We start from the raw sequence: 18,458 nt of genomic DNA on the forward strand, positions 1-18,458 counted from the left end.
ATTTCTTTCATTTTTCTTGGTTAGAAATGAAAAATTCCTCCCAGTTGACATCAAATGCAGCATTAATATTGCTCACTTGTTCTTCCCCTGATATTCAGATTTTTTTTTTTTTTTTTTGCCCTTCAACAAGTCTGTGTAAATCCTGCCAATTAATAAATTTGCCTGGTGAGAATTTCAAACTCCTACTTACAAATTATGGATGGAAAGAAAAGTCACAATAACGAGGGCAAGACAACTATCACATCGCTGAGCAGATTAGAGTTGGAACTATAAACTCCTCTCGTTAGTGTACAGTAGCATTCTCTCTTGAGAAAGCAGAATGTAGTTCATCGCCCCCCTGTGGTGGCAATACTGAACTGCACAATGTTATCAAAGTTTGTGCCAACCTGCTTTTGCAGAATCCCAACAGAGAGCCGCATTCAGATGATCCAAAATAAAACCTCAAAGACAAGTCAAACATTTTACTGTCCTTTAATGTCAGAATCACTATTGTACATTGACATCCCAATGGATTTGCACTCCTTTTTACAATATGTACCACATATAACAGCACCTACATGTTTATGTACACACATTACACAAGATTGTATCACAAATCTGTGTGAAATCAGCAAAAACAAGTGTCTTGTTGAACTGACACACCCAATAGTCCATGACCAGGCTAAAAGTAAAATCTCACAGCCCTCCATTAGTTCATGGGCAATTTCCCCCTGTAATTTTCTAGATTTAAAGCTGAAGTCACAAGTGTGAAAGGGTTGTAAATGAAGAGACAAGTTACTGGCAATGCAACAGTCTCCAAATTACTGATGGATCAAATGCAAAGATGCAGCCTCTGAAACACTGTTACTGCTCATAATGGGGGGGGGGGGGGGGGGGGGGGGGGGGGGGGGGGGGGATTCAAGAGCCTGTGCTGTATCAAATGCATCTGGACGCTGATATGGAAACTGTGCGTACCACATTTGTATTTTTTATAACATTACAACAGGTAACAGCATGGTTAGAAAACAGTGGGGGGGAAGAAATGCATTAAAACAGTAGATAAAAGATGCATCTCACTGTCCCCACCCAGTCAGCCCACTTATCTGTGTGCATTTGAATGGCCTATTTCATGATAAAAACCCTGGTTTGGACTGCAAAGAGGAACTAAAGAAAATAAAAGTGGGATGAATTTCATAAGAGTCATCAAGTGGATACTGGATTTGCCAGAATCTTGGATCCACAAGCACACACGCACACTCTTTGTTGCACAAAAACCAGAGATACTGTAGCAGCTTTCTCAAAGGCGAAGACAAGTACGACACAGTAAGTGGCAGTTCTGCTGTCAGATACGCAAACACACAGAGCAGCAGAATGAGATGCACACGCTGAAAAGCGTTTGAGTCGAGCCACACAGTAGGGAGGCAGTTTGGCCTCCCAAGGAGCCTGGATTTTAGTTCAGTCTGGTTTGGCCAGCACTCAAAAGAGGAGAAAGTATGTTTGAGGAAAAAGGTTAAGAAAACCACAAACTGCAGGCAACAGTCTGGTCCATCTGATCACTGAATGTTAAGCACAAAGGAGCCCGGCCCAAAAAAAAAATAAAATAAAATCTCAACACAACATTCTGTACGTCGAGAATTTCAAGTGTAAAGTGTGCTTGCCTCGATCAGATCGACAGAGGGCTAACAAACATTGAAGTAAATCAGCTGAAAAAGGAACAGAACTCTACCACCGAGAGGACGTGTGAGACGACACCAAATTTCCTGCTGAGAAAAGAAGTGGAGGGAGTAAAGAAGGGGCTAAATATGTAGGCTGAGAACAGTTTTTTTTTTTTTTTTTTTTTTTATTTGTAGCATTGCAACTAAGGAAGATTTCAGTGGTTGGCCAAGGCATCAGTCCCCATCAGCTGTCCAGTTGGCCACTGAGGAGAAGACAGAAGAGGGATCAGTGGTGTAGGAAAAGTTCAGAGCATCCGGTTACGTTTATGAGTGGGCGAGTCTGTGATGACATCACTACAGGGGGCAGGGCCTCGTTTACGATTGGTGGTGGAATCTAAATGGAGCGCCATCTCCTCAGCTATGAAGGTGTTGAGGTCCACATCATGAAGCCCATTCCTACGACGACTGAGAGACTGTGCGGGGTGAGTTGGGGAACCAGGAGGACCAGAACGCACAGAGATGCTGGCCATGGCACCACTAAGGCCTAGGAAGGGAAACATGAAGAACATTAAGATAAGGCACATTATATGAAATTCAGCCTTACAATTTCAAAACGCATTCAGGCATTTCGGCTAACCGTGCAGTGCGATGGCCTCTCTAAATGGTTGCAGGTCGGTCTCCACTGAGCTTCCAGTCTCTGGGGGCGATGGTCTGCTTGCAGACACCATGGAAACTCTGGGTGGGGCGCGAGCTGTACGGGGAGGTGGAACTTTGCCACACAGGAAGCTAATGAGGTCTTCTCGCCTGATAGTTCTTCTGCGTTTTTTCACCCATGCAATCACCTCTTTATTCCTGCGCTGGTAGCCTAAGTGGATGCCCAGGTCATAGCTCCGCTGGCGGGCCTCCATGCTCTCTGATTACACACAAGGATGATGATTTCAGTATCTCTGGACTCAATCACAACTTATACATACAAAATATCATAAAAAGACTGAACCACATAATGGTTAACAGTCTCATTTTACTTGCCTTTATACAAATTAGTGACAGCTGTGGCTGCATTTTGGAAGGGCACCCAGAGGGAGAGTCCTTGCTGCTGACATACTCGATCTGTGGATTACAAAGTTAGTCATATTGTGTTTCTTCTTTAGGGACAAAAACAAAAGCAAAAACAGAAATGATAACTATAAACTAAGTGGCCATACAGAAAATTAACTGATATATAAATATATGTATCAGTTAATTATATATAGGTAGTATGTGTATAAAACAGATGCAGACTCTGTAGACGAGGTAAGTTTTTCAGTACCAGGTTGTGGTCTGCTTGTACTTTTAGTTTTATCAGAGACTTTGTACAGTGCCATAAAAGTGTTTGTCCCCTTGCTGATTTCTTAATTTAAAAAAAAAAAAAAAAAAAAAAAAAAAAACTTATAGATCCTGTCTGACAAAGTGAAGTAGTTCTCAACAAGTTCTCAAAAGGTAACACATCATGCCATGATCTAAAGAAACTCAAGAACAGCTGAGAAAAGGTCACTGGCGTCTATCAGTCTGGAAAGGGTTACAAAGTCTTTTCTAAGACTTTGGGACTCCAGTGAACCACTGTGGGAGTCGTTATCCGCAAATGGAGAAAATCTGAACAGTTGCGAACCTTCCCAGTAGTAGCCGGCCTAAGAGCACATCAACAACTCATCCATGAGATCCCAAAAGAACCCAGAAAAACATCCTAAAGAACTGCAGGCCTCACTTGCCTCAGTTCCGGTCAGAGTTTATGATTCAACACTGGGCAAAAAATGGCATCCATGGAGAGTTCCAAGAAGAAAGCCACTGCTGACCAAAGAGAACACAAACACTTGATTGCAGTTCTCACTGCCAAGGGTGACACAACCAGTTATTAGGTTTAGGGGGCATTTACTTTTCCCACATGGGGCCAGGTAGGTTTGGATAGCTTTTGTCCCTTAATAAATGAAATCATGCTTTAAAAACTGCAATTTGTATTTGCTCTGTTTATCTTTGTCTAATATCAAAATTTATTTAATTATCTGAAATATGTAAGTCTAACAAATATGCAAAACACTTAAAAAAAAAAATAAAAGAAAAATCAAGTAAGGGGGAAATACTCTTTCACAGCACTGCATAAGGGAGGAGACACAGGGCACTCAGAAAATCTTAACTACAAATCGATGGGAGATGTACGAAAATACTAAAGATGGCTGTTGTCACACCCCCAAACCAACCAAAACATAAACAGCATTAACTAATAACACTAACACCTGCATACATTAAAGGTTCACGATTGCTTCAACTGTGTGTGGAAAAGTGTATATCTTTACTCGACACTGTAGCCAAGTATACGTTTACCATTTCTTTTTGTGCCTTCTCCATAAGCTTTTTAAACCTCACTTGGGGTCAAGTCAATAAACTTTAGTAACAGTTTTTACTGGATTTGCCTGGCAATTTTACACTTACTCTTTATGTCCTAGTGACCATTAAATTGAAGCTACTTCAAGCATAATCTTAGAATGCTTAAGTATGCTTATATGAAAAGTGCTAATTAAATTGTCCAATGTTTATTACCAATTTGATTTAAAAAAAAAAAAAAAAAAAAAAAAAAAAAGGAAAAGAAAGAAAGAAAGAAAAAAAAGAGTAAGGAGATTCTTGATCCAAGTTTAGGTTTCCTGACTATAAATTCTTCCATTTTATCAACACTGGCTGATTAAGACTTAGGTAAGTTTCTGATTTTAGGACACAGTGAAGAGGAGCTTGTAAGGAGAAGTACCTGAGCAAGCAGGATTTCTAGACAGTGATGGACAAACATTGTAATTGTTAAGTACCAGTGAAATGGTGCAGCATAAATATTGAAGCTAGGACATCAAATAAAGCCTTTCTATAAACTGGTGAGAAAGCCAACTAAAACATGTAACGCAATAAATACCTACAGGACAAATCTAGCCTACTAAGGGATCGACATTTAAGTGCATTTCCCGTTTTATTGTGTGCCTCTGAGATAGCTGACTGGGTACCAGGTTCCTTCCGAGCAGAACACACAGCTGAGCAGAACAAAATTTCAACAAGAACACATTTATGGTAATCCTTTCGCCATTTTGTTCTGCTTATGAGAATCAGTGTCGTCAGAAAGAGGAAACTCTGCTGCGTCTTGGGATAAAATGTCTTTGTGTCGATAACTTCTAAACACCTAACCACGCCGATATAATAAAATTTACGCCTAAGTGTTAACAAATGGGTTGTTTTCAGTCTGCGATCTCCTCCCTGTGTTTCGCCATTTTGACTAGCTGTATAACTGATAACCGGCAGACTAAAACACTTTTTTGTGTGAGCCATGTTGTGTACATACCGGACGAACAATTGCAATAAAGTGTGACGCCCGCACCGGCGAGTTCCCCCTTTATTTTGGGAGGCATTTAACCAGGGGTTCGCTTCAGTCTGTTAAACTCGAGAGACCTCTGACAGCTCAGGCCACCGTGAGCTACATTCAGCCTTGTTTGTCCAATGGTCTGACACAGTGACCGGCTGTTAGCGGCTTCTAGCTTTAGCATGGGGTATCGTTAGCTAGCAATGAAACAGGGCCACGATATCAAGACGAGAACCGCAGAAGAGCCGATTTTAAACTCAGTTTGAAAGAAAACACATTCCAGTCTAACCCAGCACGACAACGGTGACAAACATCCCTGGTTATACTGTAGGGAAAAACTGCGAATAGTGAACGGTGTCAGCCCGAATGGTGCCCTTTGTGTCTCTCCGCCCAGCGATAACGATAGCTCGGGTAGCTAGCTCAGCTTGGATTCCGGCATTACCTTTGTAGAGCTGCGCTACCGCCGTGGCCGAGTTCTGAAACAGGTGCCACAGCTTCTGCTGGCTTTGCTCGGTGTCCTCTTCGTTTGGCTCATTCTGTTCAGCCTCCGCTAAGCACTGCCGTTCCCATTTCGAGAACCAGTGCTCGGGGCCGTGCTCCTGGATCTCCGCTTCGCCCTCCTCTTTCCTCTCCTCCATAGCTAACGTTAGGCGTTAGCTAATAGCTTATAAGCTAGCCTTCGTGTAAAATACCGGATTTTTGGTTCCCCGGCTGTGCGTAACGATGTCTTTTCTGTATTATACTGGAACAATGTGTCACACAACCCCAACAGCCTACAAAATAAAAACAGAGCTGTTGTTAAAGCCGCATTGTGGATATTTTACACCCCACCCGTACACCCAGTGCTAAATACACAAAACTGAGAAACGCGATGACAACACCTCGGAATTTCTGGAGCTCGCTCCTCCCAATTTCTCACTGTGCTGAAAAGCGATTGGTTGAAACGATTTTTCTAGGCGGTACTTGATGCTGAACACGAAGCCTGTTTGGACGGTGACAAAAAGACAAATAGTCGCAGAAAAAACAATGTTGATCCCACCCATCTTCAGCCTGCTATAATGGATTCCGTGCGGTAGGGGGCAGCCCGAACATGGAAATGTAGTCGAGCTAAACTATGCGGTCCTAGGTTTAAGGACACCCTGTTCACAGTGCGTACTTTTTCTTTGCTTTCATTTTAGATTCAGGCTCTTTTGCTGGGATGTTCACACTGAGTCGCATACTGCTAAATACTAAAAGTTTCTGTAACAGTAGCTCACAAACAGTAAAGTCAGTAAACAGATACAGTACTTTCCCTAATGCTGTATTATTTACATTGCATAAGCCACAGGTCACGTTAGGCTGTAGCACCAAAAGCCCTGACAAGGGGCTGCCTTTTAACGTGAATTTTTATTTGTTAGAGTAACAACAAGTTGTTTCTTATTTCAAAATGTATGGGTTAAGGGCAGTCGCAATGTCTTAATGTGCATATGACACAAATGGCTTTCCCAAGAAGAGGAAACAAGATTACCCTCAGTGTGAGTCTGTGTCGTTGGTGTTAATACTTGTGTCTTTTGCTATCCATGAACATGAAGATGAATAAACGGGTATTGACAATGGTAGAATGGATGACACTTTTATTACTTACATATGAATAATCAGCACAATACTACAAATAAGCACAATCATCAGCTGCCATCAAATTACTTACATAGATTGCAGCACTCATGGGTGGAAATACTGCTGTGCTTGACATTTCACGGCAAGAGTTCAATGCCACCTTATCTCTTTCAGCCACAGGGTCTATAAGGAATGAGAGAGTCCAAAGATCAGATGGGTTACAGGAGATATTTACTGATTACATTTTTACTTACCTCTATCTCCATCAGCCTGCACAGGTTTCTGTGTCAGACAGTCTCTCTCTTTGAACCCAGCTCCCCCTCAGACTCTATTTTCCTCTCTTTCAGCTGGTAACACTTCTGTTTGAAGATGACTAAGGGTGAGGATGTTTTCAGTGTTGAGGACTGCTTTCAGGATCGGGGACCAACTGTCACATTCAGCAACTTGCTCTACTGTGTTCGAGAGACAAAGTTCTGCCGCAAGATAGGTCCTGAAAAAGTCATCCTTCAAGATGTAAGGTAGGAAATGTGAATGTACGTTTGTGTACTGTTATGCGACATAACAGCTTTATTACCGGGTGGTGACTAAAAGATGCTGGCGCTATAGCGTGTGACTCTCAACATGTTTACATTGTTCTCATGAAAATACTGTATGGCTTATGGTTGTTATTTTTTGAGCTTGTACATTGTTTTGCTGGTAAGCCAAAGTGACGATCAGGGGAAAAAAAAGTTAAAGATGCTTTGGCAGGTTAAACTCTTAAGCCAGACAGAATACTTTTACACAGCACCTAAAGATGAGTGACAAATTCAAGAGAAAACCTGAACCACTGACACTAAGGGCGCTGCATCTGTTATGCTTCTTATTTTGGATCCACTTGAACCCCCTATGGGTGGAGCAAGTGGATCCATTTCAAAGTCCTTCTGAATGATCATCCTTATAATGTGATGAAACATTTTGTCCTGGCCTCTCCCAAACAGAGACGGGGGGGGGGGGGGGGGCATCCTACTTTTAGCATAGTAAAAGTACATATTTCAGTGAATTCTATAGAGAGGACTTAATGTACACTGGCACATGTGTTTGGCCATAAAATTTTGTTTTCTATGACACAATAAAGCTTTGATCAAAAGATGATGTTTACCATTATTGTACAAGCTATGAAAAAGATCAGCAGCATAGCTCATACTGCTTAAGTGGAAAGCGCATATCTTTAAGCATGAAATTACTACTCATGTATTAAGGATCACTGTTGTGGCTAAAACATTACCATTTTTACCCGACTTGTTGTAGTGGGATCATGAGACCGGGGATGAACGCCATCATGGGTGCCACAGGAAGTGGTAAAACATCGTAAGACATTTTCCTGCAAGTACACAAGCACCAGACCATACACATGTACAGGCCACCTAACGATGGGTATTTGTTTATCCTCTTTGCAGACTCCTGGATGTACTCGCAGGAAGGAAGGATCCAGCTGGACTGCGCCAGGGAAATGTTTTGGTCAATGGCAAAGTCGTCACCTCTGACCTGAGGCTTAGCTCTGCCTATGTTGTTCAGGTACACAGATACAAACATATACATATTCTTTAACATTATATACTGGTGAGTGATTTATCTACATCATCCTTTGGTTCCAGGATGATATTCTGATGGGCACGCTAAGCGTGAGAGAGAATCTTCTTTTCAGTGCCAACCTGCGTCTCGACCCTGAGCATCACTCCTCCGCAGATAAACACAACCAAGTAAACACCATCATAGAAGACCTGGGCCTTTCAGACTGTGCTGACACTAAGGTATAAAGCAGTATGAGCAAGCTACTTATTTTTTTTTATTTTAGAGCAAATATCGAACGTTGTTACAGTATTTTATGCAACAGAATTTATTTTTAATGCTTCTCAAATCCTATTCTTGTGTGCGTGCATGTTTTCAGATAGGCACAGAGTTTCTGCGTGGCGTATCAGGTGGAGAGAGGAAGCGGTGCAGCATTGGGATGGAGCTCATCACTTCTCCTTCGCTGCTGTTTTTGGATGAACCGACCACCGGGCTGGATTCTAACACTGCAAACTGCATCATCGGTCTACTGCACAAGTACAGCACATCTACCAAACAATCACTCATTAAACACAAACATACACAGAAGATACAAATGACAACTGACTGAAGCAGTCTGTAGAATGCAGTTAAAGTCAAAGTGTGCTGTTCATTGTCAGCTTTAACTCACACTCACATTGGGCTGGTGTTACTGGTGTAAATGATCTCTTTATGTCACCACGTACTGCCGTCTGTGTAATAAAAATGTTCAAACGTGTCAAGGCTGTCAGGAAGAGGCAAGACTGTGATCTTCTCCATTCACCAACCCCGTTACTCCATCTTCAAACAGTTTGACCACCTGACACTAATGCATAAAGGCGAGGTGGTGTATGCAGGAGCAGCAGACCACGCCCTGGTGTACTTCACAGACCTTGGTACGTAATGCATGACTACTTTTATATATTTAGATATTCACTTTTTAAATTTAGATTTTCTTACTTAATATTGTTCTACTTCAGTGTGAAAATAATCTGACATTATCTAGATAATCCAGCCCCTGGAAACATGAACTGGATATGTGGAAGAAGATGGATGGATGGATGGATGGATGGATGGATGGATGGATGGATGGATGGATGGATGGATGGATGGATGGATGGATGGATGGATGGATGGATGGATGACTTCCTCAAGTCCTGATTTTGTTTGCTTTTCAAGTTGCATGGGGTTTTATCAGTGTGTGTGTGTGTGTGTGTGTTTTGTATAGGCTATCAGATTGAGCCTTTCAACAATCCAGCTGACTTCTTCATGGACATCACAAATGGAGAAACAAAATCAACAGTAGAATGGGACATGGCAGGTAAGCTGATAACTGTTGTATTTTCACAGCTATAAGGAAATTACCACCAAAATGTACATGATTTGCTTCTCAAGCAAGTATAGAGGCATTTCCAGTTAACTTTTGCGCACTGTTGTTGGCACACACAGAGAAAGACGCATTTCTGTCGTGTTTGTAACACTATTTAAATATCTGAGTAAGGTTTAGGTGATTCATGAGTAAGAAAACATCTTGTAAAAATCAATTTGGGATGAAGTTACAGTTTTAGACATCTAGGTTACAGCACCAGTGTTTCAAAAACAATATTTTACCTTGTATTGTACCACATACTAGGTTTCTATAAAAGCCTCACTTATCTCTCTGAGAATTAGATCACGAACTCATGCTCATGTTTGTGCAGTATGGTCGAAGATAGAGCTGGGAGGCAGTTAGCTTTGCTTAGCATGACATCAAGGAGGTTTCTGTTATGTAACTAAGCACTGTGACTTCCTGGAGTCAGTGTTCATTTTCACATCACCAAATCCTTCTAACTGAGATAAGTTGTGCGGCTGTTACGAAAACATGTATTTATTATGCACTCCATAATATTACACTGATAAGACTGTTCTCTCTCTCCTAAGTGGAGTGTAAAAACCCATTAGCAGTAAAGTATCGACAGTCCCAGCTGTACCAGAACATGATTGAGGAGCTGGACCATGTGAACCAAAACGCTGTTGATGGGGTCAAAGGTAAAGATGAGCCGGCCAACTACGCTACCTCTTTCCTCTATCAGGTCAGTGAATCCTCAGTTGAGATTAAACACCTGCACTAAAAATGTTTTGTACTTTTAAAATGAGAGAAAAGTGATTTTCTGAGTCTTGGAAATCTCAGGTCTTATTAGTTTGATGATTAACAGAAGCAGGAGTGAGTTTATTACGTTACATTACAGAGTTTACAAGCCAGTGCTTATCTCAGGTCTGCTTGACTGTGTGCTGATTAGACTCAGTTTTACTGTCTACTCATAAAAAGTGTTGATAACATTCCTCTGTGTGTGTGTGTGTGTGTGTGTGTGTGTGTGTGTGTGTGTGTGTGTGTGTGTGTGTGTGTGTGTGTGTGTGTGTGTGTGTGTGAAACAGATGCGTGTGGTGTGTGGCAGGACAGTGCTGAACATTATGAGGAACCCTCAGACCTCCTATGCCCAGCTGGCTCTCAACATCTTCTTTGCCATTCTCGTGGGACTTATTTATTACCAAATGCCCCTGACACTGCCCGAGGCTTTACAGAACAGGTACAATCAGCCCAGTTTAATTCACTGCATTGGCTCCATTTTTACCTCCATGCACCACATTCATGGAAGATCATTTCAGAGCACTTAGTCATTGTTTTGTTTGTTTTGGGGGGGCTGCATCATTGCAGGACAGTTATTGTGAAGGCCACATGATACAAGATACAGTGCTGTGAAAAATGCTTTTTCACAGCACTGTATCTGAATTCCTGATTTCTTATTTTTATGAATATTTGTCGCACTTAAATGTTTCAGATCATTAAACTAATTTTAAAATTAGACAAAGATAAGATAATGAGTAAATATAAAGTACAATTTTTAAATGATGATTTTATTTATTAAGGTAAAAAAGCTATCCAAACCTACCTGGCCCTATGTGAGTCTTTCACATCACTGTGGAGGAATTATGGCCGTTTGAGCCCTTCAGAGGTGGACTTCGTGGTGTGTTTCGGGTCATTGTCCTGCTGCATAACCCAAGTGCCCTTGAGCTTCAGAGCACAAACTGATGGCCAGACATTTTCCTTTAGGATTTTCTGGTAGAGAGCAGAATCAGGGTTTTAGCCAGAAAAAAAATTCATCCCGGCACCTGTGTGGGGGAGCTAATGCTAATTAGCTTGCTAATGCTAATTAGTATGCTAATTAGCTTGTTAATTTGGGGAGACTAAGGGGACCTGAAAAGTTGTTCAATCTAGAGACAAAGTCGCTAAGTTGGCAACACTGAGCTCCTGGGAATTTATGTTTAATATGAAGCTCAGAATTGTCCTTTGTGCTCCCCTTTTCCACTTCTTCCCCTTCGCTTTCACGCTGGTCACCGATTTGCTTTCTGTAGCTAAACAAAATCAAGCATGAACAGGACTGTCACATGTGCACATTGTGAATGAAACTGGCCATCCCCGGTGGTAGATTGCAAATTGTGGTGAAATAATGATATAGTGCAGCGATCTGTTGAGAGAAAATAAATCAGTTCTGGTACATCAATTTGTTTTTTTGGTAAATGTGAGACAAGCATTTGTGTTCTTTTTGGTTAGCAGTGGTTTTCTCCTTGGAACTCTTCTCAGCTGTTTCCTTGGCTCATGGCATGATGTGTGGCTTTTTGAGATCTTTTAGCCTGCTACACTTTGTCAGACAGATGATTTTTTTTAGTTCAGCAGGTATGGCAGTAACCAGGCCTGGGTTTGAGCTGGTAAAATTTGAAATGTAGTTAATCACATTAAATTCATGATTTACTTTTTCATATAGAGGTAGGTAGGTAGGTTTGGATAGCTTTTTGTTCCCTTAATAAATGAAATCCTCAAACAAAAACTGCATTTTGTATTTACTCGGGTTATTTTTGTCTAATATGTTAGATGATCTGAAACATGTGCAACAAATACTTTTTCACAGCACTGTATCATGACATGCCTAAAAGAATTATTTGCCAATTAAATGAAAATATTGAATTACTGGAAGATGAGTAAAAATAAATAAGTCATGATGTCTAGATGATAGAAGAATTTTAAAGATGTTGTGATACTCTCAAGTTTATGGAGTCATTTGCTGACATGTTCTTAACTTTTCATCTGATGAACTGGTAATCAAACCGTTGTCTCCCTCTTTTAATGGCAGGACTGGAGCATTCTTCTTCCTCATCATCAACATGGTGTTTGGGAATCTTTCTGCCGTTGAACTCTTTATCAATGAAAGGGCGATCTTCATGTGAGTACGGCTGGTGTTAGTCTATATTTTTCTTCAGTTAAAGCCAAAGCTGCTACATTCGTATATTCACCATGCACTGGCTTTCCATTTCCGTCTGTGCACCTAGCCCATTTGGCCCTATAAAAACTAGGCATGTAGTCTTGTTTTCACAGAGGATACATTATATTGTAAAAACAACTGGGCTTTGCAGGTTTTATTAATCATTAGTCAGGTCAGAGAAAATAGTACATTTGTTTAGGAATGTTTTCTGCTGTGGATCAGTACACATTTCTTACTACAGTACATAGACCCCCCAAAAGGTAGAAACTTTTCCATAAAATGAGATGCAACTTAACCTCATTAATAATCGACAGAAAATTAATCTTTGCTGGCATCTTGGCTGCTGTTCTCAGGAAAACCAAACTCAGTATTACTGTCACATCACAAAGCAGCAATCTCAGGGGGTTGAAAATCAAAAATCAATACCAAACACTCCAGTTCTTCTAGTTGCCACTTCACTCAAAAGCAGGTCAATCCCTGTAGACACTCATGTTGAAACACAATTTACAGCAGCAATTAACATGTTAACAGCCCTAATTGACCGCTTTATGACAACTGTAATAGGGGTGAATTTTTACTTAATACGTTCATTGAGATTTAAAGTTTGCATTATTAGAGGCAGGATAGGGTGTCAGCGAGTGACGGGTGGGCACCAGCTCAGGGTGCTGTAGTCGATGGCTGTCTGCTAGGCATCACCTCAGCTAACTGGACTTATAGCCAGGGTGTGTTGACCAACTGGGTGTTGCTGCCTTTAGAAGCATTTTTAAATGCAATGATCTGACAGTTAACATGGTTTGGGTGTGAGCTTAATTGTGAGCTTAATTGTGCATGCTCCAGTCTTGGTGAGTCGCTTACAAATTGAAGATACAGATACAGTTTTTGAGTTTCTGTTTTTCCTGTTCATCTTTGTTGCAGCCACGAGAACTCTAGTGGCTATTACCGTACTTCCGTCTACTTCCTGTCCAAGATCTTTGCCGATCTCATTCCCAATCGCGTGATCCCCATCTTTGTGTTTTCAGCCATTGCCTACTATATGATGGGTAACAACATCCTTACATACAAGCACATACACACCCAGAAAATACACATCATGTTGTATCATGAAGATTTTCTGATGCGGTCAGTTACCAAGAGCAGAGAGCAGCTGCTGCTGTTTTGTTCACATCGATGAAATGTCTTATTTAGGATTCATTTTTTTAAATCTCCAAATCCACAAGTGGTTTAGCAATATACTTGACTTAGAGTTTGGAAGCAGTAAATAAGGAAACAGTCCAATTCTTTCTGCGCAGGCTCGGCTTCATCTCAAGGGTGTTCCGGTTTTGATGAATAAAATCTGGATCCCAGTATCATATGTCTTCCTAATTAATTCACCCGCTGTTGATTACTTTTCACTTGGAAGCTTCTGTTTGATCTCATTGCCACTGTACCAGGAGGAGCCTGCTAAATAATTTTCTGCCTTCCTGTGTGCATGTCTCCACCGTTCCCTCAGGGATGAAGTCTGCCTTTGAGGCGTTCCTCTGCTTTGCTCTGACCATGTCTCTGGTCAGTCTGGCAGGAGTTAGTGTTGCCTTCCTCGTCTCGGCGAGCGTTTCTTCATTTGCAATGGCAAACATCCTCATTGCTTTACCCTTCGTCTTCATGATGGTGAGATGCTAAGATGCACATGTAATATGTATAAAAGAGATCATAATGGGCATTTAAGAGTGCTCTTCCCTCTTTTACCCCATCATTCTTATGTTTTAGGTCTTCGGTGGTTATCTTGTCAATCTCAATGCCATGCTGAGCTGGCTCTCTTGGCTGAAATGGATCAGTATCTTCAGATATGGATTGAATGTAAGATATGGAAAGCAAGACAGGATTTGTATATTAGAATGAGACCACTGGGGCTGACTTTAATGCGTCTTTATCTGAAGTGAGGAGGTTTTTCAGCCTGATCTCTTTGTCTCTCTTAGGCTGTATTCATCAACGAGCTGGAAGGACTGATTTTCTACACAAACACCACAGTGTGAGTAAAACAACATAGCCACTGTTTAAAGCATACACGCACACACATATTAAATGTGTCTTGCCTGTGCTACAGCATCCCAGGGGAAGTGTTCCTAGTCGGCCAGGACATCGATTACTCCGTGTGGGGCTTCTGGCAGAACGAGGTGGCCCTGCTGGGAATCATGCTTGTCTGCATGTTCCTGGCTTACGTGCAGCTGCGACGAATCAACCGCTGGAAATGATGTCCATCCATCTGTTTATGCGTCCATAAGAAGCCACCATGTATTTTTCTTATTAATTTAACAGGGGAAAAAAATGCTGGAGAGCTATTATTTTATATTGTTGCACCAGACAGAGCTTTCTTATATCATTTATCATTTAAAATTACTTATGTAGTAAAACATTACACTAAGAATCTCGCACTCACAGAAGCTCTACAGCATTAACCATCACACGTGTTTTAACATTTGACTCCCAGGTGGATAAGCTGCTATACTAAGCACACTTGGTGTGTGCATGAGGGAATGTCTCACAGCTGCCAAGACAACTTCTTAAGTCCCTAGAAAGCTACTTAGTGCATAAGACAGTGTTGGCTACAGTGAAGAAAATATGCACGTGCAATGTTTATGTCTTGTTCTGAACAAGCAAAGTTTTAAAGGTTTCTCTGTTCTTCAGGTAAAACTGACTAATCAGAGTGAATTTCCAATTTATTCATGTTGAAACTGTTAAATTTAGTGCAATGTACATTTGATTTTTTTTTTAAATGAATGCAAGTGTTACAAAAACGTGATGTCAATAAAATAAACTTATTAAAGCAAAGTACGGCTGTAAACTCCTTTGCCGTAAAACTCGAGGGCACAGAAGATGAAAGGAAAGCATTCAAAAACAAAGTCAGCTCTGAGTTTCCCTTTAATTTCACTTTAAGTAGCGCTTAAAGCTGGAACCACACTGTATAAAACATATGTATTCTGACATTATTGCATCACTGCATGCATAGTGTCATCTTGTGAAGCTATGAGAGAAGAACCTGTGATGTAGAAATGGTCTTGCTGGCTTGCGCATCATTTTATGCACATTTTTGCTGCAGATGTCTTGCTCTGGGCCTGAGCATGCACTCTCACCTGCAGCACAGTCAGTGAAAAGTTATTTGTTCTCTTCTTTGAACGTTTCCACCGTGTTAGGAAGTCATGAAAGAAAAAAAAGAAAAGAAAAAAAAAAAATCAGTGGGTCTTAACGCTTGAGCCTAAATGCATATTTCCAGCACATAGCCCTCAAAGTTGTAATTCATTATAGAAAGGGGAAAGCGTCATGATATCACGCAGTTCTTATTCTAGAAACATATGAGGAAAAACTTGACAGTTAACATGACAGCCTGTAACAGGAACTAGTCACCAGAGTGAGTGACTCGGACTCCGCTGTTCATTGTAATGTTGAAGTCCACTCATTCAGTGTCACCTTTAGAAGCTTTTCACGCTGCTCGCGCTCCTGTTCAGCCGGCTCCCTGCTGTTACCGGTGTGTTCTCCAGTCCGCGGAGCCACTCTGTACATTTGAGCATCACACGCTCATCCACACCGAAGTCTTCTTCCTCATACTCCACGTCGTCGTACTTATGATGCTCATTCAAAAGTGAGATTTTCACAATTGAGCTCAAGTCTCCCAGTTCAGGGTCGGTGTTTTTAGCGGTGATTCTGCTGCTGTGAGAGCCGTTTCTCTGCCTTTTCGACACATTTTCCCTCCTGCGTCTGGAATCTGCGGCGCTTCCAGGAGCGCTGGCTCCGCTTCCGGGATTTCTGGCAGCTGAACGTTGCCGTCTCTCACTGTTCCTTCGCTGAAGCAGCAGGACAGCCTCAGGTGTGAGAGTCAGAGTGAAACGGACCTCCTCTTGAGCCTTGCTCCGTGGCTTCACCTGTGATTCACTCTTTACAGCACTGTGGCCGGCGTGTTTGTGCTGCTGTCTTTTAGTCAGAGACTCCCCTGAGCTGGTGACGGGAGAGCTGCCGGTCTGTGATGAAGGCAGTGAACCGTCCCTTCTCTTTGCCCCCGACACTCCTTTGGCTGTTGGTAGATTACTCCCGGGCTGACTCTTCTTCCCCAGTTGTTTCAAGTTTGAAGCCAGTCTGTCCTTCACCGAGCCGCCCTTGTCTTCTTTTAAAGCGTTAGTTTTGGCCACAGTAGAAGCAGATGAAGTGTTGTTAGGTCTCTCCTTCCCAGTGAGTCCTGACACAGAGCGTACAATGGACACAGGTGGTATGAACGGCATTTTGGCAACGCACAGCATCAAGTAGGAGAGCAGCTCACTTTTGCTTGTGAAGTGTTGAAAGAAAAAAGAGGGAACTACGGAGGAAAGCGATTTTCTGATGGAGACGAAAGACACTGATGCATCTTCAGCCATGCAAGGGTGAGACTGCAAGCGCGTCTCTGCCAGGATCCACCAGCGCTCGTCTACCCCAGGAACAATATATCCTGACGCCTTATACCTGAGCTTTGAGGGGGGTGGCGTTGGCACGCTTCACACACACACAAAAAGGATGCTCGTTACTCTGAGGCTCAAACAGCTAAAATAAACCTACACATCTAATCCTCCACAGTGATTAGGGAGCGCACATTTAATACGCACACTACCGGTGCACATGCAGGCCTAATCCTCGCTGGGTGTTTGTATGGCCGTGCCGTGAACAATGAACTTAAGTACTTAAAGTATACTTACTACTCTTTCCCTTTTTGTCCAAAATACGTTTCACCCAAGTTTAGCTTTTTTTTTTTTTTTTTTTTTTTTAATTAAAAACACGTGAAAAGGAGATTGGGACAGAACACGTTTATTTAATACGATTCTTTCACAATTTGATTTAAAATGTTATTTAAAAAAAAAAAAAAAAAAGCTAAATATTTAACAGGAACTTGTGCGTGCTCTTGTATCCAAACCATTTTTCTTCTCCAGTAGTGTGTGTTCACTCGCAGCATTGCTTCTTGTGCACATGTAGAACCAGTCGACAGCGGGGACAAGTGTGGTAGGCGTCCTTGAAGTGGTTTGCAAATAAAGGAATCAGGCAGCAGCCGAGCACCAACCTGTGAGGCGGAAAAATGACACTGTAATCTCCAACTTTTTGAAGTGTGAGTGAGTGTGTGATGGACGCCGGGGTAACGAGGCAACCAGACTGAGGTGTTTGAATGACTCTCACCCGCATAACACAAACACGAGGCACATGACCCACGCGAAAGTCCCAGCTTTAAAGGTGACCTGTGTGGTGACCTCAGTCCGACAGGACGGGCATGTTGCCAGACTGGGAGAGCGTCGCAGCTCAGGTTCATAGCTCACATACTTTGCCCTGGGAGTACGTGAAGGGGCATCATACACTGTAGGAGAGAATGAAAATGAATTCCTACATGCAAACTAGAACTTGAAACACACGTCTGAATGAGACTGCTGTTATTTCTGAATATAGCATTTTTAAAAAAGCATAGTATCCAGTGACTTTTTAGATCTAAAATCAGCAGCTTAAAGTAATAAGATAAAGACATAAGTTTAAATCAAGTGGCGAGCAAATAAAAAGTGACATTACACCTTCAAAATGGAGGCCGATGAGCCTGTACCTGGTAGAGGTGAGAGCATTTGGTTGGGCAGGCAAACTGCTGAGGAAAAGGACGAAGAAGGCAGTTGTGGTGGTGGACGGGTGAAAGGTGAGTGGACTTTGTAGACTTTTACATCTTGATCTGGTTTACTTCCCTCTGGAAAAATGGGTACATAATGAAATTCTTTTTTGAACCACCAGCCATAAGCAGTGCTTGAGATGAGAGGTCACTTCACCTGGTAAGGAGTGTGGCAGAGGTGCAGGAAACGGCTCATCCACTTTTGGTAATGATTCCATTTAACAAGCCTGAGGGAGTATAAGGAGGGAAAAACCTCTAAAATGTGCTTCCTTTGTTTGTGCCCAGCAGGAGTTTATCAGTAGATGAACCAGGTGCAATTAATTGAATTCTCATCTGATTGGTCCAAGGAGGTACTACCC

General features: G+C 41.9%; 4 protein-coding genes across 8 annotated transcripts; 1 reads left to right on the plus strand and 3 right to left on the minus strand.

Annotated features, from left to right (window-relative positions):
• Positions 1-895: 895 nt before the first annotated feature.
• hapstr1b (HUWE1 associated protein modifying stress responses b) lies at positions 896-6,059 on the minus strand. 2 transcript variants are annotated; one of them, XM_030729689.1, is made up of 5 exons: positions 5,886-6,059; positions 5,447-5,777; positions 2,664-2,744; positions 2,272-2,547; positions 896-2,178 (listed from the first exon to the last, which is right to left on the minus strand). In XM_030729689.1, exons 2-5 carry the CDS (start codon positions 5,640-5,642, stop codon positions 1,940-1,942), a joined length of 792 nt encoding a protein of 263 aa, XP_030585549.1. In that variant the 5' UTR covers positions 5,643-5,777; positions 5,886-6,059; the 3' UTR covers positions 896-1,939. The 2 variants fall into 2 exon arrangements, with proteins under 2 accessions (XP_030585549.1, XP_030585541.1); XM_030729681.1 differs by lacking the exon at positions 5,886-6,059 and having other exon boundaries at positions 5,447-5,878.
• Positions 4,628-15,235, plus strand: abcg2b (ATP-binding cassette, sub-family G (WHITE), member 2b). Of its 4 annotated transcripts, none has more exons than XM_030729652.1 (16): positions 4,628-4,718; positions 6,948-7,118; positions 7,888-7,947; positions 8,037-8,154; positions 8,235-8,390; positions 8,528-8,685; positions 8,911-9,062; positions 9,395-9,487; positions 10,087-10,238; positions 10,582-10,733; positions 12,336-12,425; positions 13,380-13,504; positions 13,954-14,108; positions 14,208-14,297; positions 14,417-14,469; positions 14,545-15,235. In XM_030729652.1, exons 2-16 carry the CDS (start codon positions 6,970-6,972, stop codon positions 14,690-14,692), a joined length of 1,851 nt encoding a protein of 616 aa, XP_030585512.1. In that variant the 5' UTR covers positions 4,628-4,718; positions 6,948-6,969; the 3' UTR covers positions 14,693-15,235. The 4 variants fall into 4 exon arrangements, with proteins under 4 accessions (XP_030585512.1, XP_030585504.1, XP_030585521.1 ...); XM_030729644.1 differs by lacking the exon at positions 4,628-4,718 and adding an exon at positions 6,000-6,152; XM_030729661.1 differs by lacking the exon at positions 4,628-4,718 and adding an exon at positions 6,434-6,518.
• Positions 15,236-15,486: 251 nt separating this feature from the next.
• LOC115783560 (proline-rich protein 18-like) lies at positions 15,487-17,083 on the minus strand. The gene is made up of 2 exons (XM_030734478.1): positions 17,022-17,083; positions 15,487-16,958 (listed from the first exon to the last, which is right to left on the minus strand). Exons 1-2 carry the CDS (start codon positions 17,081-17,083, stop codon positions 15,908-15,910), a joined length of 1,113 nt encoding a protein of 370 aa, XP_030590338.1. The 3' UTR covers positions 15,487-15,907.
• Positions 17,084-17,335: 252 nt separating this feature from the next.
• Positions 17,336-18,365, minus strand: LOC115790007 (cell death-inducing p53-target protein 1-like). Its single transcript, XM_030743642.1, has 4 exons — positions 18,257-18,365; positions 18,043-18,177; positions 17,631-17,805; positions 17,336-17,517 (listed from the first exon to the last, which is right to left on the minus strand). The coding sequence occupies exons 1-4, from the start codon at positions 18,315-18,317 to the stop codon at positions 17,400-17,402; spliced, it is 489 nt and encodes a 162-aa protein (XP_030599502.1). The 5' UTR covers positions 18,318-18,365; the 3' UTR covers positions 17,336-17,399.
• Between the last annotated feature and the right edge of the window lie 93 nt (positions 18,366-18,458).

This window comes from Archocentrus centrarchus, chromosome 1 (genome assembly GCF_007364275.1).
Source record: "Archocentrus centrarchus isolate MPI-CPG fArcCen1 chromosome 1, fArcCen1, whole genome shotgun sequence".
Lineage (NCBI taxonomy): Eukaryota > Metazoa > Chordata > Actinopteri > Cichliformes > Cichlidae > Archocentrus > Archocentrus centrarchus.